This window comes from Podarcis gaigeae (assembly GCF_964106915.1).
Source record: "Podarcis gaigeae genome assembly, chromosome: 7".
NCBI classification, from domain to species: Eukaryota; Metazoa; Chordata; class Lepidosauria; order Squamata; family Lacertidae; genus Podarcis; species Podarcis gaigeae.
Window position 1 is genome coordinate 84,384,030 of NC_139683.1, and position 23,331 is coordinate 84,407,360.

Consider the following 23,331-nt stretch of genomic DNA (forward strand, 5'->3'; position numbering starts at 1 on the left):
TCGCAAGACGAAAATAATCCATTCCGCGAGTCTCTTCGTCTAGCGGTTTTTTCGTCTTGCGAAGCATCCCTATTAGCGGATTAGTGGATTAGCGCTATTAGCGGCTTAGCAGTTTAGCGGCTTAGCGGCTTAGAAAAAGGGGGGGGAAGGGAAAAAACTCGCAAGACTCGCAAGACGTTTTCATCTTGCGAAGCAAGCCCATAGGGAAATTTGTCTTGCGAAGCGCCTCGAAAAACGGAAAACCCTTTCGTTTAGCGGGTTTTTTGTCTTGCGAGGCATTCGTCTTGCGGGGCACCACTGTATTATGGAAACTTGTGTCTTGACACAGCTGGCTTCCTCCTGGCACTTTTCTAGCCTTTAGCAGGTTTCTGTAGCACCACCTCAGTTTCCTGGGCATCAGAGAAGCTGTTATCCCTAGTTCCAGATGTTTCTCTGGTATACCTATAGTGTGCCTCTGTGCATTTTGCATCTGCGTGTGTTAAAATTTCATTAATCTTTTTCCTGGAGACGGTGAATGGAGGTGTATCGCTTTCTCAAATTAACAGCGTCTTAGGGAACGTATAGACAAATGCCTTAACTGATTGAGTGTTAAATGCAACCAGTTCTGCAGAAGAATTTTACAGCTGCAATTTGCAAGTTTTCAATGAGCCCAAATTGCCTTAGTTTACATGCATTTATACAAACAAGGAAGGTGATTCACGGGAATCGCAATGTAGTATGAATTGGCTCTGTTGAAATTTGTAGTGAAATATTCAGACTTATCTGAAAATTTATAATCCTCTCTCTCATAAAATATGACAAGACAGCCTATAACATATAAAATGCAACAAAATCAGTCTATTAATATCTATAAAGCTATAAAATCTATAATCTATAATTAAAAGCATCAGTAAAATTTCAGTAAATACTGGTTGTTTTAAAGAAAAAAACATATCGTGAAGACCTGCCTGAACTGTGCCATTTTCAGAAGACATCAGAAAGGAGGGAGGGACTGTTGCTGTTGAACGTCTATAGGCAGGGAGTTCCACAGGAAAGGGAAGGGCTTGCCACCCTAAAGGCTCAATTCCTAGGGGAGGCCATCCAAACCTCAGAGGCCTAGGAGAAATGAAAAAGAAGCTACAACTCTTGACACTACTAATAATTGGTTAATTTAATCATATTTCTTTCCTATTGGTTATGAACATATCTAGAATTACTTCTGATTGTCGTGTCATTTTCCAATTTCACTATTTTAGTGGAAATGCCTAGTTTCCACTAATACTCATTTGTTATGTACAAGAAAGGTAATATACATGTGTATTTTTATGTAATAAATCCTGCCATTAGAGAGTAGCTGAGACATTTCCCTCTGTTTGTAAGCTGTCCAGTTTTTAACTAGTTATGAAAAGTAACCCCCATTATATTTTGGTTAAAGGTAAAATTAAAGGGACCCCTGACCATTAGGTCCAGTCGTGGCTGATTCTGGGGTTGCGGCGCTCATCTCGCTTTATTGGCCGAGGGAGCCGGCGTACAGCTTCCTGGTCATGTGGCCAGCATGGCTAAGCTGCTTCTGGCAAACCAGAGCAGTGCACGGAAATGCTGTTTAACTTACCACCGGAGCGGTACCTATTTATCTACTTGCACTTTGATGTGCTTTCAAACTGCTAGGTTGGCAGGAGCAGGGAGCGAGCAACAGGAGCTCAACTCATCACGGGGATTCAAACCGCTGACCTTCTGATCGGCAAGCCCCAGGCTCTGTGGTTTAACCCACAGCGCCACCCAGGTCCATATTTTGGTTGCAGTACTTCTAAAGTTAATGGACTGCTTTGCATGACATGGTAAGCCATGTGTCTGTGTGGGATCCCAGAGATGGGGTTGGCAGGAGCACAAAGAAATCTTGAGAACAGGCCCCAGGCGGAGGGGACCCATAGAACAGGGTCACTAGGACTGAGTCTTGGAAGAAGAAGAAGAGTTTGGATTTGATATCCTGCTTTATCACTACCCGAAGGAGTCTCAAAGCGGCTAACAATCTCCTTTCCCTTCCTCCCCCACAACAAACACTCTGTGAGGTGAGTGGGGCTGAGAGACTTCAGAGAAGTGTGACTGGCCCAAGGTCACCCAGCAGCTGCATGTGGAGGAGCGGGGAAGCGAACCCGGTTCACCAGATTACGAGTCCACCGCTCTTAACCACTACACCATATGCTTCAGGCTGTTACAGGTCTTCTTTGTTCCAAAATACATGTTCAAGAAAATGGCATGGCACATTCATCCCTGAACTGTATACCACTGCCATTCAAGTTGGGGTGAACATAAAGGATAATTCAGTAATGGGAAGTAGCCTCAATTGCAAGGGAGAGTTTTTGTGCAAGGCTTCTCTGTGAGAGACTCGCTTTTCCTGTGTTGGGTAGGAGGTTAATGAGAAGAAGCATTCAAGCACTGTTTCCTTTTTTCCATCCCACAAACCTAGTTCAATTTGTTACACTATTTTTATGGAAAAGATCCCATCTGCAATTTCTGAAAAGGCCAAAATTGTGTATGGTCAAAACACATTAGGTGAAATTTGGAGGCATTGCCAACAATAATTTCCTGGACACCTGCCCCCTTTCTACCCCTGTTATTTTATTTTATTTTATTTTATTTTATTTTTTATTTTTTTATTTTATTTTATTTATTTTATTTTATTTTATTTTGTTTTATTTTATTTTATTTTATTTTATTGCAAGATGTGTAAAGCAGAATGCAGACGGGTTAAATGCATGCAAGCGGTGGGCATACTGTATAAATTTCATTGTCTGTTGCTGATCGTTACAAAATATTTGATTAGGGGGATTATTCGGAGCACTTCCTTAAAAAGGATCCGCCTTGGAAGTTGAGTTGAAGGAACTAATTTCTGGAGTAATCTTATCAGGCAAGATTTTGGGTAGACACTTTGTAATGACTTCTTCTCAGAAGGAAGCTTTTCTCCATATCCTCTGCTCACCAGCTGTATCCCTTGTTAGGATACTCGTTTAATCCCAGCAGCTTCGTGACGATCTCCGTGTAATGAAAAAGTGACACTTAACATTCTGAAATGTGGGCTTTCCAACTTGGGTGTTCACAACGCAATAAACACATCAAAGTCTCTGTGCTTTTCCCACACATAGAGGGAAACCTGTTGTTCTCTGAAGGGACCTTGTCATTTCTGCCAGTCAAGAGATTCGTTCCACCAGATATTAAAAGAGAGGGACCTAAACTGGGCTTTTTTTTGGGGGGGGACATAAACATAATAGAAGACAATTCTGAGGTGTCTTGGGCAGAAAAATCTGTTGTGGGTCATAACATTTAGGATACAGTGGAGGTAGAACGTAGGAATCTGCCTTGTACTATTAGACCATTCATCCATCTTAGAATCATAGAATCATAGAATCCTAGAGTTGGAAGAGACCACAAGGGCCATCGAGTCCAACCCCCTGCCAAGCAGGAAACACCATCAGAGCACTCCTGACATATGGTTGTCAAGCCTCTGCTTAAAGACCTCCAAAGAAGGAGACTCCACCACACTCCTTGGCAGCAAATTCCACCGTCGAACAGCTCTTACTGTCAGGAAGTTCTTCCTAATGTTTAGGTGGAATCTTCTTTCTTGTAGTTTGGATCCATTGCTCCGTGTCCGCTTCTCTGGAGCAGCAGAAAACAACCTTTCTCCCTCCTCTATGTGACATCCTTTTATATATTTGAACATGGCTATCATATCACCCCTTAACCTCCTCTTCTCCAGGCTAAACATGCCCAGCTCCCTTAGCCGTTCCTCATAAGGCATCGTATCCAGGCCTTTGACCACTGTTGTCTAAATGGACTGCCCCACCTGGAGGTCGGAGGGGGGTCTGAGCCTCTGTACAAAGCATGCTCTCTAATGCTGATATGCAGCTCTTCCCCCAGAGGTTAACATTTTCTGGATATATCGAGACACCTCCTGTTTAAATGTCCCATGAGTTTATTAGATATTTTTTGCATTCTTGTTGCAGGTAAGTAACGTTATCTAAATCTATTCGGAATAAATTACAAAAATTGTCTTTACATCTTAATACAGTGGTACCTCAGGTTATGTACGCTTCAGGTTACAGACTCCGCTAACCCAGAAATAGTGCTTCAGGTTAAGAACTTTGCTTCAGGATAAGAACAGAAATCGTGCTCCGGTGGCACAGCAGCAGTGGGAGGCCCCATTAGCTAAAGTGGTGCTTCAGTTTAAGAACAGTTTCAGGTTAAGAACAGACCTCCAGAACAAATTAAGTACTCAACCCAAGGTACCACTGTATTTAGAAATACACCTTGTTCAGGAAATTACATTAGTAGTAGTAGTAGTACAGTGGTACCTTGGTTTACGAACTTAATCCATTCCAGAAGTCTGTTCTTAAACCAAAGCATTCATAAACCAAGGCGTGCTTTCCCATAGCAGCGGGGGGCTCAATTTACAAATGGAACACACTCAACGTGTTCTGCTTCCAAGGCAAAGTTCACCAACCAAAACACCTACTTCTGGGTTTGCAGTGTTCTTAATCCAAGTTGTTCATAAATGAAGCTGTTCTTAAACCATTGTATTCATATTATTAGTATCATCACTATTATTTGCGTGGCTGCAGGAATTGCTTTTAAGAACTCTGTCATGTGTCATCAGTCATGGGAACTGGTGCTTATTACATGATTAGCACAGTAGCAATGGTTGGGGGGGGGGTTATTATGGGTTCCTTGCTCTTTCCCTGTGCTTTTGACTAGAGGTAGGATCATTCCTGGAAACCTGCCCCCTTTGCTGGCCATCTGAACCGGTCCTCATTGTTAAAGGTTAAAAGATCATTGGGTACCTGTGAGCAAACTCTTGTGACTGACCTTTCCCTTCTCCTTGTCTTGTAGGACCTGGGGATCACGAAGGTGGGTCATATGAAGCGAATCCTTCAGGGAATTAAAGAACTCGGCCGGACCTTGCCTTTGACTGAAGTATAGTTCTATTGCTGGCCTCTGAAGAAGAAAGGCTGTTTATGCAAAGCCGTGGAGGCGCATTGCCTTCTCTGTAGGTTTCTGCACAGATGTGTGAGTGTCAGTATGTGGCGTGCGAGGGATTGTGTTGGGGGCATTGCTTGAAAAAAGAGCCTAATGGGAGTCCCTGGAAGGTTTTGTGGGCCTAACGTTGCTGTGAAGTACGTTGCGAAGAACAGCTCTTAAAATGTCAGTTTTTGACCGAAATCTGGGCTGGGTATCTTATGTGTTATCTAGCAAAGGGCAATCGAGACCGGATGGCTTTCCTTACATACATGGGATTTCTCAGTACTGCAACAAATAACTTAATGCCGTGAGAGCATTAGGTTTGAAAAATTCCTGAGGCCTGGAAACACTTGCCAATGTGTTGGAGGGACTGATTACCGGTGGGTTTTTCAGGCAATGCTGATAACCTCAGCAACCTCCCTCCTCTTCTGTCTCTGACCAAGAAATCAGGCTGGAGCCATCATGCTGTATACCGTGAGTGCAAACTGTAATGCTTGGTTTGCCTGCCTGAACTGTCCTTTTTGTTGCATGACACACCTGACACTTTACAGACTTGAACAACTTTTATATCGGTTTGGAATAAGGTTTAATTTATTACTATTCTGTGTCTTGTGTTGGTTGAAGGCTTTTTCTGACGTCGTTCGTACCCTAAACGTGCTGTAAACATCTCTGCTATTCTCCAGCATGGGATGTATATTAAATATAATGGAGAGTTTATGTCCTCTGGCTGCAAGTAACTTAATAGTATTTTTAAAAGGCTGGTACCTCACAATATTATGAGTTTACTCCCAAGAAACAGAATTATCTGAATATTTTCTTATCGGCTATAAAATATGCAATGTTTATCTCTTACAGCCTCTCTTAAGGCAACTGCTAGCTTACTTTGAGTATTTAAACTTCAAAGCATGGCAGTATTGTGACTCAGAGCAAGGTGGATGTTTGCTAATTCAGTGGTAGCAACCTGATTATGTTCACAGAACTAAAATTACTTCATATTGAAGGCACACTTGGACCAATTATTTGAATATCAGGGCTTGATTATGTGTTTTTTAATGGAATCAGTAAAAATTACAGAGCATATCAAATATTCAGTTTATCACCACAAGCGATGTCTTTCCTGTAAATATTAAGCAAATACTTCTTTTAGTACAGAAATTATCCTCTTTAGAAATACTTCATTCCTGGGATATGCGTGAAGCCTGTTTATCGGTGTATTTGTTAAAATGGACTAGTAAAATGGATTAAGAATTGTCTGTCTTAAAAATTCTAATCCCTTTATTAAAATAATATAAAATGTATTTCTATTTGTTTCTCAGCTGAGGCAGAGCTCTTTCAGGTGAATGCTTAAGCTTTTCACATTAAAAATAACCAGTGTCAAGTAATAGGTCCTAAATTGACTGGTGTGATATAATTAAATATTGTCCAGCAATGAAGAACATAAAGACAGTACCTAATAGAGGACAAAATATCTATTCTGATACATGTCATGATTTCCCCTTCTGCTTAAGTGGCAGTAAGCAACAATGGGGAATCCTGAGCCATGCTACAATTGAATGTGATCCATCATAGCTTCTGAAAGAAATTTGATCAGCTCAGATAGCAGCTATTGCTCATCAGAATTATGGTAGCATTTTATCACTCCAAATAAGTTGGACTTTCTACCAAGCTTAGGTGGAGCTCCACAAAAACAGCGTTCAGCATCCAGTTTTCAAAATGATGTTGTGCTTTTGTGCTAACAGTGTATGGACAAATTCTTTGTTGCGTATACTTTTAAAAGGAGAAGTACTTGAAGCATCCTTTTATATTAAGATGAAACTTGTTATTTCTTCATTGTTGTGAAATTTTAGCTATTTTTTTAAATATACTGTATAGCTCAAAAGTACAGACACTAACGATTTTCTAGTTTTACGGTGGTCAACGTAAGATTCACCATTAATGTTATTTACTGAATTACGATAACTTACAGCAGGAATTTGTTTACTTTTCCAATGATAGCACTGGTTCTCTCAAACTTTGTCTTACCTGCCCACAAAGGCACGTAAGGGGTTAAATGTGAACTCTTAACATAGATGCCCTTGAAGAGAGCCAGCCTATTTGGCAGAGATCCACAACTCTGACATTACTACATCTTTTTATAGTTTCACTGATTTCTTTATTTTAGACTCTTAAAAGACGACAACATTTTCAGCAGGTGATTACAATTACAATGGTAGATTTCTAACACGGAAAATTTTCTAGGCTTTTTATATTGGCTCTGCTCCAAAGATCTCTGTGGGAACTTTGATGTCCACACAGACTAACACATGAAAAGCTTTCTTTATTCACTTTAACTTTGGAAAACAGCATCAGTGTCATGTGATGGATACAGAGGGAGAGCAATCTTTGCTAATGAAGTGAATTGAATACCATCTGAATAGGAAGGAAGTCTGTAAAGCCTAGATGAAAATTACTGTATTTTTTGCACCATAACACTCACTTTTTTCCTCCTAGAAAGTAAGGGGAAATGTCTGTGTGTGTTATGGAGGGAATGCCTACGGGTGGCATGCCTATGGATTTTCCTCCTCTAAAAACTACGTGCGTGTTATGGTCGGGTGCGTGTTATAGAGCGAAAAATACGGTATATAAAACTATCACATACCAAAGATGAAATCTTGTAAAACAGGATGACTATCACCAATACTAAATATTTCCCTTAAGGACGTAGAGTTAGGAGGACATTGTAGACACATGCATAGTAAAAGAGAGTTATGGAAAGATGGTTTGCAAAGTGACATGATTGATGTATTGATGAAGCAGAAACTGATGTGCATTGTTTCCTCAACATCTGTACCAATTGTCAGATAGTATTGCTGCCTATAAGGACATTCTGGTTTAGAATTAATCTGTTGTAACTCTATTTGCTCAAAATGTTGCATCTATTGCCTTTAAAATGTACAATGCCTTCTTTTGATTCTGAACAAAATGAAACACAAATTTTCAACAGTATCTGAAAGGGTTACATAGAAACACCACATAGAAGGGAAAGGTTTAGTTATGATCAATCTGGTCATGACAATTTGGTTATATAACCCTCATGCCTTCTGGATGGAACATCAATATACAATTTTAGGGAAGCAAAGAATGCATGGGCATTTAAAAAATACAGAAAGGCATTTAAAAAATAAATTTTAAAAAATGAATGTTCAGTACAGTATTTGAAATAGAATGTCCCCATTGTTTGCAGTTTGAAACTTTATTTTAAAATTCTCACAAAGCATGGTTTCCCCTCATTCCATGGATTCATTCCACTGTTGCCAGCAGATAGCTGAATCTTTTATATGCTTTTTGCTTTTCAACTGGAAATAAATATCAAGCCGCTTCATGAAAGCTGCACTAAATCCTCACCCTATGTACATTCTCTCTTCTTAGATATCTAGATAAAAATTTGTTCGGGTATGGCTGTTGCCTTCTATTTTGTCCAAGAGGCAGGTGGCCAGTTTAACATTTAACATATCCCTTTAATGTATTGGTGAAGGATAAAATACAGAATTATTATTTCATTTAAACTATACCTTGAAAACAAGAGTTTATATTGTATGTCATAGGAGATAAAAAGTTAGAATTAATATTGATTTCAGTTGTTAATGTTTATAGTTGCACTGTGAAGGTCCATCACTCTTTATAGCTGTATATGCATCATTTTTATATAGGCAAAAGATGGTGGGCAGGTCTGTCAACTAGTTACGTTAAAAGGCTTGTGTGTGTTTGTGTGCATTCAGACTTTATGGAATACATGGTTGGGGCAAATGGCTAAGATAGAACTATATATTAAAATTGCAACCAATGAATTGCCAAAAATGCCGAGCAGGGTCTGTTCATGGTGTGTCCAGTGGGTAAGAGCTGCCCTCCTGACACTGCTACTTACTTGGATGGGATGGATGTGGGGCAGCAGTGAGGTTGGGGCAAGGTGGGTTCTTTCCTGGTGCACCCTTGAGGCCACAATGTTGCTGCTGCCCAGTTAGGCAAACAGGACTTGCGCCAGTGTTGCCACGGCAGATCCAGGGCCCCACCTCACTGCTGGTGGGTTCTGTTGATGTTTGGCAATCCAGCCATTGCGGCACTTGTAGATCCCACTGATTTCATGTGCTGAAATTAAATAAGTGTAGTGCATCAGCAGATACGCGGGTGGCGCTGTGGTCTAAATCACTGAGCCTAGGGCTTGCCGATCAGAAGGTCAGCGGTTTGAATCCCCATGACAGGGTGAGCTCTGTTGTTCGGTCCCAGCTCCTGCCAACCTAGCAGTTCGAAAGCACGTCAAAGTGCAAGTAGACCAATAGGTACCACTCCAGCAGGAAGGTAAATGGTGTTTTCATGTGCTGCTCTGGTTCGCCAGAAGCGGCTCAGTCATGCTGGCCACATGACCCGGAAGCTGTCTGCGGACAAATGCCAGCTCCTTCACCTATAGAGCGAGATGAGTGCCACAACCCCAGAGTTGTCTGCGACTGGACCTAACGGTCAGGGGTATCTTTTAGTGCATCAACACTAGTCTATCGTATTAACACTTGTACAATAAGCACTTTGTATACTGAGATTTGATACTAGAGATATTTGTTTTGGCACTGAGACCAAGAAAGATCCGTGCTCTTAATCCACTACAGAACTTTTAAAGACTAAAAGAATGATATTTTTACAGACAGGTATCCTTGATAAAGAGCCCATTTTATCTTTGGTTGCATTTTGAGTGTGTTAAGAACTTTATAAATAGTTAGTGGGTGTTCCATTACATGTGGAAACAATGTAAAAAAAACCAACAGCTTCTGGATTATAGCATCACTAAGAAATGGAACCCAATCTTAGACTATGTATGCAGAAAGGTTTGGGCTTCATTTTCAGGGCTCCCCTTAAATTCTGTGAGAGAAATCGTGTCCTCTTCACAGAGGGCACATGTTGCGGTGAGATCCCTAAGACCAACTTCACTGTTTGTGTGGGTGGGAGTGATTGGATAGCCACAACAACCTGATTGGGTCCCTCGGTTGCTGGGGTAATTCTGGCCATTAGGTTGAGAGAATTTGCAGCCGGGGGACCTATTTATACCGCTGCACGTTGCGTCGCACTTCCTCTTAGCGCCTCGTGCATCGGATCACCCGCCCACCCTCCCTTGCCATGACCTTGCTATGCCGTCGTGGGTTGTCTGTTTTGGGGACAGGGGCCCAGTATGAATTTTGCCCATTTGGCGGATTGGCTGGTGCCACTTGGGTTTCGCTTGCCGCGTAGCAAATCGTCACAACTTTGTAAGGTTTGGCAGTTAGGCATTGGTTCAAGGTGAGGTGGAGGGGAGGTTATCACACGTACCCCTCCCAATGTGAGATAGGGTATTCCGTTAAAGGAATCCAGGTGCTCGCCGTGCTTTTGTCCGATCCCCTTCCAGGGGTTAGGGCCATGCCACAGCACCTGGGAGCATTTTGGGGTGAGGTTGTGTCTGTGGTAGGACCAATGCTCCCCCAGTATGTTTACTCTTACTGACTTCTGCTGTTGTCAGTGCTGCCCTGCTGGAGCAAGTCGAACCAATGGCTAAGCAAACCGCTCACATTCTGTAATCAATAAAGCTGTGGCCCAAATTAGGCCAATAACCTTAAACCAGGCACCCCCAAACTCAACCCTCCAGATGTTTTGGGACTACAATTCCCATCGCCCCTGACCACTGGTCATGTTAGCTAGGGATGATGGGAGTTGTGGTCCCAAAACATCTGGAGGGCCGAGTTTGGGGATGGCTGCCTTAAACTAATATTGGTGTCAACTATGTCTTTCTTTGGGAGGTCTTGGGGGTCTTCACACACAAAGTAAATGGATTTCCACCATCAAAACTAAAAGTGGCACAGCCTCCTCCCTTGAAGACTGTGGGTTTGGGTTGTAGCCAACTAACTTCTAGTCAGAGTAGACTCATTATAATGGACCTTTTAGTTGTGGCCATTAATTTAAATGGGTGCACTTGGAGTAGGATTAACATTGGAGACAATCCACTGATATCTCCAGGGACAGACAACATGTTTCTCCTGCTAGCCTAGTGCCGTTTATATTCCTTATATTCCTGATTATATTCCTTATATTCCCCAGATAAGTCCATGGCTTCTATTCTCTCTTTTGAGAAAAAGTAACCAGCACCACCGTTTTGTTGTGCAGTCAGTGTATACCCTTGACAATCAATGCTTTTGTCTTCACCGAGATGTAATTGTCAATCACATTGACAGGTGTTTTGCTAAAAGAGGGTCTTCAAAGATTATAGTCACATTTTTACTTTTTAAAATATGGAAATCCTAAAAAATATACCTTATTTTTCCATGTATAGGACACCCCCATGTACAAGACAACCCCTGTTTTTTGGAGCCAAAATTAAGAAATAAATAATTGCAACGTTCCATGTATAAGACAACCTCCAATTTTAAACTTAAAAAATTTGGGGGAAATATAGTCTTATGCATGGAAAAATACAGTAATTTGGAATTTTATTTTATTTTTTCTGCTTTTTAAAATAAAGAAATAGTTCTGTGTTTTAAAAAGACAGATATGTGACTTTTACATATAGGAAAGCTAGTGGACTTTCCCATAAAATTGGGAAATGAAGAACACTGATTTTAACGCTATGTCTTAAAATGTTGTTAGTATTGTGAAAGGGTTTCTTCAGAATTGTCACAGTGGTTGGAAAAAAACTTAAAAATCATAGCCTGTAAGTAAAATAGAAAGCAACCAGCTATATTGATGTTGTTCTCAGTTGTCAAGTAGCAGTTTAGAGGAAAAAAGAAATGTTGTTTCAGGACAGAGTTGTAGTTTACTTATGCTTTGTGGTGGTTGCAGCATGTATGTATTTGTGGTGATAACTTTATATATCTGCATATATCCAGTTCTTCAACTTGCTCTGAAGAAAACAAGTAGGCTCTGGTAAACAAGTGAATGCTTGAGTTCTTTATAATTATGTATTAATTTCTGTCTGTGCTACGTATGATGTGGAAGGGGCTGGTGTAAATAAATCTTGGTTCTCTAGGTAGCTACCCTCCAAACAGTTGAAGTAAATCACCATACATTTATTTAGATGAAAATTTGCACAATGGAGTGTAAATTTCTGCTGCAAAGGCCCCATAGTTGAACCTGATATGCACGGCTTCGTGGCAGTGAGGGGAAGCAGTCGAAGTTGAGGGGACATTTTGCTTGAGGTGATGCCTGCAGGCAAAAACTAGCTGCGTAAGAGTCTAAGACAAATATTCCCAAGTCACTCTCTGTTGTCAGGGTCAAATAACTGCACTAATTTGTTAGTTGAGAAGCAACTGTTGTTCACATACTTTTTTTACCTCTGAACTTTGAATTAATTATATGGAAGATTAGTTGTACTCTCTTCCCCTAGAACAGATATTTGCGGTGGGAAAAACAGTCAAACCTCGGTTGTTGAATTTAATCCATTCCGGAAGCCCAATTGGCTTCTGAAATGTTCCACAACCGAATCGCGGCTTCTGATCGGCTGCAAGAACTTCTTGCGTTCAAGCGGAAGCCGCGTCAAATGTTTGGCTTCTGAAAAACGTTCAAAAACCGGAACACTTCCGGGTTTTCAGTGTTTGGGAGCCGAAATGTACGATAACGGAGGCATTTGGGAACTGAGGTTTGACTGTAACAGTTTAAGCTTTTGTTGCATGTGTGCAATGTAGTATGCTGATTTCTTATATAATTTGGATGGGTACTCAACTATGTTTTACACAGAGTAAATCCAATGAAAGGAATGAACATGATAAAGTTTGGTCTATTAATTCCAGCTGCTCCACTCTGCATTAAATATCACCCTAGTTTATAATAGTAGAATCATAACAACTACTACAAAATAACAACAACATTATAAGAGTAAAAAGACAGTAACAGCAGTTTCCTTATCGGAAACGATATTCTGAAAGTCTGCTGAAATGAAACTATAATTTTGTCAACGTTAAACGTATCACTTTGCCGTTACTCCAGTCCTGCAAAGACATTGTGCACCTGGTTAGCTTTAAACATGAGTCTTATCAATTAGTCTATTAAAAAACAGAAACAGTATTTGCTCCTTAAGACAGATATAGTACTGATAAAAAATGGAAGCTGCAACTTTAAAATAGGTGTGAGGAACCTCACTGGTTTTACCCTCTCCTCCCAGCCACAAGCTATTTATAAGAGAATAACTGAAAGGGGAAAGGGCTTTGATGGCGTGCAAAATGTACCTTGGCCGGCTTCTTCCTCTACAAGAAGTTCAGATGTCTCAGTAGATGGATTTGTGTTCCTGACAAATACGCAAACAGTGTGCACGAATTTTGCATTTGCCAAGTATGCACTTGACTTTTGAAGCGTCTGGGCTGAGGGATGGGGGTGAAGACTCTCCTTCAGGTCTACATTACTTCGGGTTGGAAGTCTTTTTGCTTTTTAGCATAGGGAGAGATAAAAGGGTATTGGACAGTTTTTGTAATGGTTATAGGGGTTGCTCGTGCGTAAGTTGCCGCCACTCCTGGCTAGGTTGCCTGGTTAAACCTTTTCTGTCTGGAGAGCCCTTCACTTCGTGGCTGTTTCAGTCGCTAGCAGAATCCGTCAGTGGGCGTTTCTTGAACCTCTTCCAGCAAAGAAGTTCTTTGACGCCAAGTCTCCGCCTACTCTCCCTGCGCGGAAGTCTTCTGCGCAGGGTGGGTGTGGGCAGCGGAGGACCTGTGCTCTCCCCACTGGTCTCCTGCGAGGAGTCCTGGAGCCCCCTCGCTGATTCCCCCATCTGCCCCCCTTTATCCCTGGTGTTACGCTGATTTCCTTCCCCAGCCGATGAGCTGCCTCTCTTCCTGCTGGGCCCTTCTCCAGCATCGCTTGGGAGCCTTGCCTCCGCCTCTGGCTCCGATGGCAGTTCCCTGACAGTTTTGTTTTGTTTTTTAACCTATTTTGATACAAAACATCCTTGGAGAAAATGGTGAGATTTGAGTGGAGCTACTAAGGATTAAGTACATCCTCTGTTTCCAAGTGAAATAGGTCTCTGCGCATGTCTGTGAAGGTTGTAGAATGGTGGGAGGGGTCCTTGCTACCTTGGATTGGGTCCCCCACAGCTTCCCACTGGGATTACACAACCCTCAACCAGTCTGAAAAAGTTTACTCATTCCTGTGCATAAATAAGTAAACGTCAATAAGTAACCATAGCCATATGTCCCTGTGTGTGTGATTCCACATATGTGGGAAATATTAATCCAGTTCCAGAGATATAAACGTACAAGATGAATAGCTTTTATCATAGTTGCTTTTTGTGTCAAGGTAAATGGTAGGAAATGGGTGGACTGGGTTTACAAAATCTTAGGTGTGCCCAATCCTGTGTGTGGGGTTGCAGCCTCAACCCTTTATTTTCAGTGGAGCTGGTCACAGCATAGGATCAGGCTGTTAATATTTTGAATACTTATAACTTAACATAGCTCAAGGGGAGAATGTGTTTGACTGTTTCCATGAGAGATTCCTACAGGCTTCAATTCTATTTAAAAGACTTCGGCTTTTCCCAGTGTGCAACTATCATTTCACTATAAAATAGTGGGGAGCCTCTGGCCTGCAGGAGATGCTGGGGAAGTTAAAGCTGTGGCTGCGAAAGAACAGCCAACAGCTTGCTTATTATTATTATCCATCGTTGTTATAATTATTAACTCCAAGGCTTCTTAGTTGTTCCTTTGCAGTTGCAGCTTGAACCCAGTTGAATTCTGTGCTGTTTGAATTGTGTGCTGTTGAGGTTTTTAAAGCTGTTTTCCGCAGGGATCCCATTCATTTTGCCGCTCCCAAAGGAATCTGCTTCCCACCAAAAGCAGAGATATTTCTACAGTAGAAGGTTGAATGTGTGTGTAAGACTCAGCAGGAAGAAGAGGAGATACTCTGCCTACTTTTGGGGGGCGGTGGGGGAGGCAGGAGTAAGGAGGAGTATTAGGCAAACCATTACACTTAACCTTCTGGGAGCTTATTTCAATTCTGTGGTTTAAAACCAAAACAATTAGAAGAGCTGAGTTCAGTTTTCAAATTTTGCATTTCTTCAAAATATACTTCCATGCTTCTCTCTTTCTCAACCTTATTTTTTATATGTTTTGGTTGGAATCGGTAGGTTAGCCGCTTTTCATCCAACCCTCAAATGAAACGAGGTTACCAGCCCTTCTTTAGGGTAGACTGTACGTTCTTCACAGCACAAGTGTTTTGTCCACTGTAACCCAAGGAATTTTAAACCCAAGAAATAGTAAGAAAGTATAGTACAGTCATACCTTGGGTTGCAAACGTGATCCTTGCGGGAGGCACGTTCGCAACCCGCAGAACTGCGTCTGCGCATGCACGTGACGCAATTTGGTGGTTCTGAGCATGCGCGAGTGCCGAAACCCGGATGTAACCCGTTCTGCTACTTCCGGGTTCGGCACGGTCCGCAACCCGCAAATGCACAACCCGCAGCATTCGCAACCCAAGGTATGACTGTACCTGCAAGTAAAACATACCATTTCCTTTCTGTGTTCTCCCCTGCATTCCCCCCCCCCCCAAAAAAGAACTGGTTTTGTATCTTAAATGACGTTGCTTCTGCCAATGTCTGTGAATTTCAGGGTGTGTCAATCACTGACAAGGTCAGACATTTAGAGCCTCTAAGGTGACTTTGTTCCCAGTTAAATGTGCATATTTTCCTTATGTGACCAAATGTTGAAAAGTACTAACGAGCCAGACCTGCTGGTTAATGGCAATTTTGCAAAGTATTGCATGCAAACATTTTTTCCTTCAGCAACATGTACTTCTTTTATACAAACAAACAAACAAACAAACAAACAAACAAACCCAAAGTTTCAGCTAGTTAGCCAGATCTTAGAATTTTGTGTTTTTCAAAACCATATGAAGCTATCCATAATAATCAGATAACAGCACTATTGCCAAAGTGTCTAATTTACATATTTTTTTGTATTGACAATTGTCTGAAAATTCCCACTGGCTTTAATAGGAAGCTGTACTGGGTCTTGTGTGCCATTTCCCTCTTTCCTCCTGCTGTTCTGCATTATAGCTAAGCCAGGAATATTGAGTTAACAAGAACTATGAAGCCGGTGCATATTTCTTATCTTTCGTCTTTCAGGGTGCCTGGATTCCGTTTCTTGTCCAAGGCGTTTGATAACTCTCTTACTTTTCTAAATGCCAGCGTATGTGAGAACAGAAAGTAGCTATGTGAAGCCAACTCGTGTCGAACTGGAAGAACATTTATTTTCGTTTATTAAAACTTGCGCATACTGCCTTTCCTCTTGTTAGATCAGGATGGCATGTGACATCAGATCAATACAAACAAACACAAGACAATCATAAAAGCAACAGGAGATTGAAACAGATTGAGATTTGCTCAAATTTAAATGTTTTAATTCCTGGGTGGGGCGGAAATGTTTTTGTCTAGCGCAGGGGTAGTTAATCTCCAGCAGATGGACTCCAGTGTTCATCTGCCCCTCAGCCTAGCCAGTGGTTGGGAATGATGGGAGTTGTCATCTGATGTGGAGGGGCCCAGTGGAGCCAGCCCAGGTCTAGCGCTGACATTTTCTCTTGGGGAGGCCATTTTACAACCTGGGCACCGCATCCATTCAAGGGACAGCTTATTCCCCTAATGTGCAATTGTGAACAATTTAACCTTTCTGTGCCTACGTTTTCCCATTTGGAGAATGGGAATCCTGCCTAGCAGCTTATTTGCAAAACATAGTCTGAGGATATCTAAATGACAAGTGCTATGCAAGTGATTAATGGTTTTCTTATGTTAAACAGCAGTTACCACAAAGCCGAGTTTTATTTTCGTAGAGGTGGAAGGGATCCTGAGCATCATCAGGTCCAGCCCCCTGCAATGCAATGTTTGGCAGGGGGTTGGACTCGATGGCCCTTGTGGTCTCTTCCAACTCTATGATTCTATGAATGCAGGAATCTCAGCTAAAGCATCCATGACTGATGGACATCCAACCTCTGCTTAGAGGGTTATTGATATTGATGACTCTTTCGTAGTTCAGATCTTTACCTATGGTGTGGTGCAGCCTTCTTGCAGCAGGGATAGCCTCCTCCCACTGAGAGCGCCAACCTTAGTGCATGGGTTGTGTGCCTTGCCCACTGAGAGTTTAGCCATTCCCTGAGCCCTGGGCCAGGCCATGGGCACTGAGATGCTCTGCAGGTGAGCCTAGCTGTCGTCAGTGGCGTAGCGTGGGTTGTCAGCACCTGGGGCAAGGCAAGTAATTTGAGCCCCCTAACCCGTGGATTTGCGCCCCCTAACCCGTGGATTTGCGCCCCCTAACCCTAACCCCCAAATGTTGCGCCCAGTGCACCCCCCACACTACGCCACTGGCTGTCGTCTTCGTATGCTGTAAAAAGACTCCGATTTTTCAGTGTGTCAGCAAACTTGCCCATGAAATCTGTTGAGCAGAGAATGTTGTAAGTTTGGGCTTTATTTACTTGTATTTGTTTTTAAGAAACAGTGAGTTTTTGTCTGTTTACATACTGTTTACAATGACACAGGTTTATTTTTAATATATACAACGGTTGAGATATTTATTGCATATGCTATTTGAAAGATGTTTTATGTGTTTTGCACCTTTGGGATATATTGTTACATTTCTGTATTCAGAATATTTGGGTGGTTCTGTTAATAGTAATTTTATGACTTCTAAGTGACCAGTTTTTTGTGCCTTTTTATTACTGGATGCATGATTGCCTATTTATTATTGTATGGAAGTCATGGAGATGTGTATTTTTGTATGCTGCTGGATGCAATGGTTGATTTTATTGTACATTTATGAGATATGCCTCCCTTAAAGGGCACTCGATGGATCTTCCTTCTGAAATAAACCAATACATACAATCTCAATAATTTATTTGAATTTTTTTTTTAGTGAGAAATGGGTTTAATGAGCAGACTGACTTCTGAATAGACAAGTTTGGGATTGCCCTGGACAAGAACATCTAACGCTCTGCATATTGTGTCTGTTGCTCTAGGATTCCTTTGTCCATTGCACAACAAAAGATGGAGGGTGGTTGTCTCCGAACATTGGATGAATGCCTGGCTCCTCATTCCTTTTATTTGTGTGCCGCTTTTCCGCACACACAAAAAACATGCTCAAAGGGGCTTAAGACAAAGAAAACAGTAACATTTCACAAACAAACAGTGAAAAGGAATTTCCTAATAACATAGCAAAACAACACAATAGCAAATATAGTAACATACAAAAAACCCCTTTCAGTACTATAAATATAGCAAGATTATATAAACAACACCCAGCATGCAATAACAAAAATAACAAGGGTGTTATGTACTGAAGTTCTCACCCTGGGCCAGCAGGGGGATACTGTAGATAGTTATGCAAATGAAGGATTGAAAGTGACATTCAGTGATTGGCTAGTTACAGAAAATGGTTACTGTTGCATTCTAGTGGAGCTCTATATAAGCAGGCTGACTGAGCTCCTCAGTTCAGTTCTGTTCCAGCTTACAAATAAAGAGCTGCTTTGGAAGAATCGCTGTGTCGTCTGATAAGTTTGCCCACAACTTAACAAAGGGAGCCTGACCGTTGCCTCATGGTCATAGAAACGCCGCTCCTATGATGGGGCTTACAGTTCTTCTCCTTCAGCAGCTTCATAGGAGCCTTCCAAGTGCAGGGGGCGAGGTAGCTGAAAACACTCCTCCCCTGATGTTCCTCATAAGAAATAAAGATGCATAGATGCATAGCACCCAGTGACTTGCAGTTCCAGTGGGCAATTTCTCTAAAATGAAATGCTCCCTCCACCTTGTGGTGGTGAATACGTCCAAATTCTTCCATCTTTTCCACTCCAGAGACTGCTGGCTGCCTCTTCTCACCTAAGAACTCACTTGCGGTAGCAGCTGCTCTTGAATTTGCTGCAGGACACACCTGTACTTTGGCTCTGTTAGGTGGCGTTACACAGTATCTCCCTAAATTTAGATTTAAGTTTTCAGTGCTTGTGTGAACACGCAAACATCATGTAGTTGTCACCTGGTCTGTGTTAAGTTGTGGGTGAACATATCAGACGACACAGCGATTCTTCAAACAACTCTTGTTTATTCACAGGCCAGAACAGAACTGAACTGAAGGGTTCAGCCAGCCTGCTTATATAGAGCTCCACTAGAACGCAACAGTAACTACTTTCTGTAACTATCCAATCACTGAACGTCACTTTCAATCCCTTATTTGCATATGTGGACCTGAGTGAAAGCTACCGATATCTACAGTATCCCTCTGCTGGCCCAGGGTGAGAACTTCAGTACATAACAGTCTGCTTCTCATGCTGTTCATTTGAGGGCACCTTTATTGGGGGCTGATGATCATCCCAGCTGGGCCTATTTCACCCAAACAAATTTCCCATTTGTCCTGTTTTTAAAACAACACCGTTCAATCAGCTTGTCGCCTTCTGACTATCGTTCTGCAGAAGAGAAGAGAGAAGATACTGGTTCGAATACGTTCTCACTGCACAATAGAGGCATCACAGTTCCTCATTCCCGCCTTTTGCTTTAATTTCTGATTTGCACTAAACCCAACAGCAAGCATGTCTGGGACATAACACTAATACAGGGGTACCTCAGGTTAAGTACTTAATTTGTTCCGGAGGTCCGTTCTTAACCTGAAACTGTTCTTAACCTGAAGCACCGCTTTAGCTAATGGGGCCTCCCGCTGCCGCTGCGCCACCAGAGCACGATTTCTGTTCTCATCCTGAAGCAAAGTTCTTAATCCGAGATACTATTTCTGGGTTAGCGGAGTCTGTAACCTGAAGCATATGTAACCTGAAGTACCACTGTGTGTGTGTATGTGTATATATATATATATATATATAAATATATAAACACACACCTACACACACAATCACAATCGCATAACATTATTAAAATACCTGAAGCGTATGTAACGCGAGGTACCACTGTAAAAGTTTATTGCATGCGAGGTTAGTTTGATCTTACACATTTGTACAGTTAATTTCGACTCATCTGCAACACATACCATAGAAGACATAACATGAGCTGCGTCTCAAACTATAACTATTCAAAATATCTTGGGGTGGGGAGAAGAGCAGAACCTGACTAAAACACCAACAGGAGTTAACAGCACATCCAGCCTCTTCCCTTTCTTCAGGTGTGCTCACAAAGAACAGTTTCATGCTGAAATGTCATGTTAGGGGAATACTTGGTAACCCACAACAACATGGTGAAGACCATGGGAAGATCTAGTGCAAAAATGCAGAGGTGGAAGTCCAGCCTAGTATGACAGCAGACTGTTTCTTCAATCCAAGACCCCCATACTGTTGATGAAAAATTTAGGGTTGGCATTCACAGCTCATCTCTCCATGAAGGGATTCAGTGTTCCTTGAGCCCATTATTGGTCAGAGAGAAATGAATGGAGGCAGGAACCAATAGAAGGAAAGCAAGCAAATGTTTATTTTTCTGTTGCCACAGTCGTTCCCCCCCTCCACCGAGTGAGGACCCAGAACAAAGTTGTGTAAAAACTTTTAAAGGTTTTAGAAATTGCCCAACCCCTTAGCCACCCCAAAGCACCACACAAGTGTTGCAGAAGGCAGATTCCAAAATTCATATTCCAGGTAGCGAATGCCTCAGACGGGCCTGCAGGCAATTCATACTAAATGCTACGGGTCAGACTTTGGATTGGCTTACAACAACCCTGACGTGTTGTTCAGGAATATTAGACCTTAATTGCACATTGGGTTGAAACTGGAGAGAATCAACCCTAAAATAGAATCCATTGCTTTTTATGCAGGTTGTTGACCAGAGAGAGTTGGGTGTATTGCAAACCCTTCAGTGCACCTTAGAGATGGCTAGATTGACTGGGAAAATCAGAAATCAGAAGGATCAAAACTTCAATAGAAAATGGATTGTCTTTAAAAGAACACTGTAAACACTTGAACTCTTTGGCAGACTGTGAATAATGTTACAAAGACTTTGGATATATTGGAGGACTATAATTCTTTTTTTTGACCAACTAATGCAGGGCCGGGCTCAGAACCACTTTGCTATGGGGTGGGAAAGAGTCTCCCAGGGGTTATCTAGTCTAACCCCCTGCTATTCAGGAGCCAGCTTGTATAGTCTAGTACAGTGGTACCTTGGGTTAAGTACTTAATTCGTTCTGGAGGTCCGTTCTTAACCTGAAACTGTTCTTAACCTGAAGCACCACTTTAGCTAATGGGGCCTCCTGCTGTTGCTGCTGCTGCACCGCCGGAGCACAATTTCTGTTCTCATCTTGAAGCAAAGTTCTTAACCTGAAGCACTATTTCTGGGTTAGCGGAGTCTGTAAGCTGAAGCTGTATGTAACCTGAGGTACCACTGTATATTCTAGTACAGTGGTACCTCGGGTTACAGGTGCTTCAGGTTACAGATGCTTCAGGTTACAGACTCCGATAAGCCAGAAATAGTGCTTCAGGTTAAGAACTTTGCTTCAGGGTGAGAACAGAAATCGTGCTCTGGCGGCGCAGCAGCAGCAGCAGGCGGCTCCCATTAACTGAAGTGGTGCTTCAGGTTAAGAACAGTTTCAGGTTAAGAACGGACCTCCAGAACGAATTAAGTTCTTAACCTGAGGTACCACTGTATACTGTGGGGGTGGGGGGAAAGAACCACAAGCACAAGCAGTAGTAATTTTACATTTATTTATAGCCCGCCTTTTCCCCTGACAGGGACTCCAGGCGGCTTACGTAAGAGCAGGCCGGGGCGGGCAGACGGGGGGGGGGGCACGAGCGTCACGCGGCGGCTTCGTTTGCTGCTACTGCGCATGCGGGGTGTGTGGCAGCGGGGTGTGGGGGGGCGAACGTTAGCGGCGGCGGCGGCGAACGCGGTCCCTGTGTGTGTTCTCGCGAGAAGGAGGAGGCGGAGAAGGAGGAGGCGGCGGCGAAGGCGATGGTCCGCGAGTTGTGGGGGGAAGGAAGGAAACGCCTCAGGTGAGGAGGGCGGGGCGGGCGGAATTGAGCCGGGCGAGGGGGCGTCGAGACCCCCTTGAAAAGGGACAGGTGACTCCGGGAAGGGGGGGGAAAGGGCTGCGCGCGCCCCCCGCCCTCCCCCTCAGAGCAACGGCCCGGCGCCCCCTCCCCCCGCCCGGCTCTCGGCCTTCCTCCCCCCCCGCTCTTTCCTGCCTCTCGTGACGTCACTCCGGACCCCTCCCCCCTTTCCTTCATTCCGGCCGGGGGGGCAGGAAGGGGAACAGCGACCACGACACCCATGATGATGAGGATGCTCCTCGCAGCTGCACCGGGGGGAGGGGGGTCTCTAGGTCACGGGGGGGGGGTCGCAAGGCCCTTCCGAGCGCGCCCCCGCCCCCGCTTTGCCCGCTGCTTTTCTTATTCCTAGTAGGAGCAATGAATTAGCTCAGTGCTCAGGTGGCTTCGGAGCACTTTACAAAACTGTTATTTATATATATATATATATAAATGGGGTATGTGTGTGTGTGGATATATATGTAAGTATTGTATATTTAATAAATAATCACTAGAATTGTAATGAATATTATGTCTTATCCACTTGGGGCAATCATTATTATTTATAATAGATGTTATTTATTATTATAAATAATTATAGATATAAACACACACATATATATCTATACAGTGGTGCCTTGGGTTAAGTACTTAATTCGTTCTGCAGGTCCGTTCTTAACCTGAAACTGTTCGTAACCTGAAGCACCACTTTAGCTAATGGGGCCTGCCACACCACCAGAGCACGATTTCTGTTCTCATCCTGAAGCAAAGTTCTTAACCCGAGGTACTATTTCTGGGTTAGCGGAGTCTGTAACCTGAAGCATCTGTAACCTGAATTACCACTGTATACACACACACACACACAATCTCATAACATTATTAAAATAGAGTAATTAAAGATACACCACAATTAAAACACAACGGGAACGTACACAGCAAAACGATCCACTTTGGGATTGCATAGCCGTTCGAACAGGAGAGTGGCCAAGAGGTCAAGTCGAGGCCTTTGTCCGACCCAGCAGGAAGGCAGTAAAGATGGGGCTTCTCCTGTTCCAGTACAGCATGGGCATCTTGCCACCCTAGCCTGCCTCTGCTGTGCAAGCCGGTCATCCTCAGGCCAGGACGCAACTCACAGGGGTCCGTTGGTGCCCTTACTGGGCATTGCATTGGAAGTCAGCCTTTTAGGTAACCTGCTCCAGAGTCGTTCAGTGCCTCCTGTGCAAGTAACAAGGCCTCAGAACGGACTCAGTGGCTAATAATTTTGTTCTGTGCACCACCCTGAGACCTCTGGGTATAGGGTGGTATATAAATTCAATGTTAATACAGTGGATGCTCGGGTTGCGAACATGATCTGTGCGGGATGCACGTTCGCAACCCACAGCG

The 23,331-nt window shown here is 42.8% G+C and overlaps 2 protein-coding genes and 1 long non-coding RNA gene across 10 annotated transcripts in view; 2 read left to right on the forward strand and 1 right to left on the reverse strand.

The window, feature by feature from the left end:
* The window catches only part of DGKH (diacylglycerol kinase eta), a 97,696-nt gene extending 89,289 nt beyond the window's left edge, over positions 1 to 8,407 (forward strand). For all 3 annotated transcript variants that reach the window (XM_083748381.1, XM_083748380.1, XM_083748382.1), the window contains one exon: positions 4,864 to 8,407. In XM_083748381.1, coding sequence (XP_083604507.1) covers positions 4,864 to 4,953 — 90 coding nt within the window. In that variant the 3' untranslated portion in view covers positions 4,954 to 8,407. The remainder of the gene's footprint in view (positions 1 to 4,863) is intronic.
* A 4,571-nt stretch (positions 8,408 to 12,978) lies between these two features.
* LOC310848919 overlaps positions 12,979 to 23,331 on the reverse strand; it is a 222,257-nt gene continuing 211,904 nt past the window's right edge. The window contains exon 2 of the long non-coding RNA XR_014566691.1: positions 12,979 to 13,092. This is a non-coding gene — a long non-coding RNA (uncharacterized lncRNA). The remainder of the gene's footprint in view (positions 13,093 to 23,331) is intronic.
* Positions 21,761 to 23,331, forward strand: part of AKAP11 (A-kinase anchoring protein 11) — a 42,080-nt gene continuing 40,509 nt past the window's right edge. For 4 of the 6 annotated variants that reach the window (XM_083748358.1, XM_083748361.1, XM_083748362.1 and 1 more), the window contains exon 1: positions 21,776 to 21,915. The gene's annotated coding sequence lies outside the window, so the exon portion shown is untranslated. Of the gene's footprint in view, positions 21,916 to 23,331 lie in introns of all 6 variants that reach the window. The other 2 variants (XM_083748360.1, XM_083748359.1) reach the window with 2 other exon arrangements.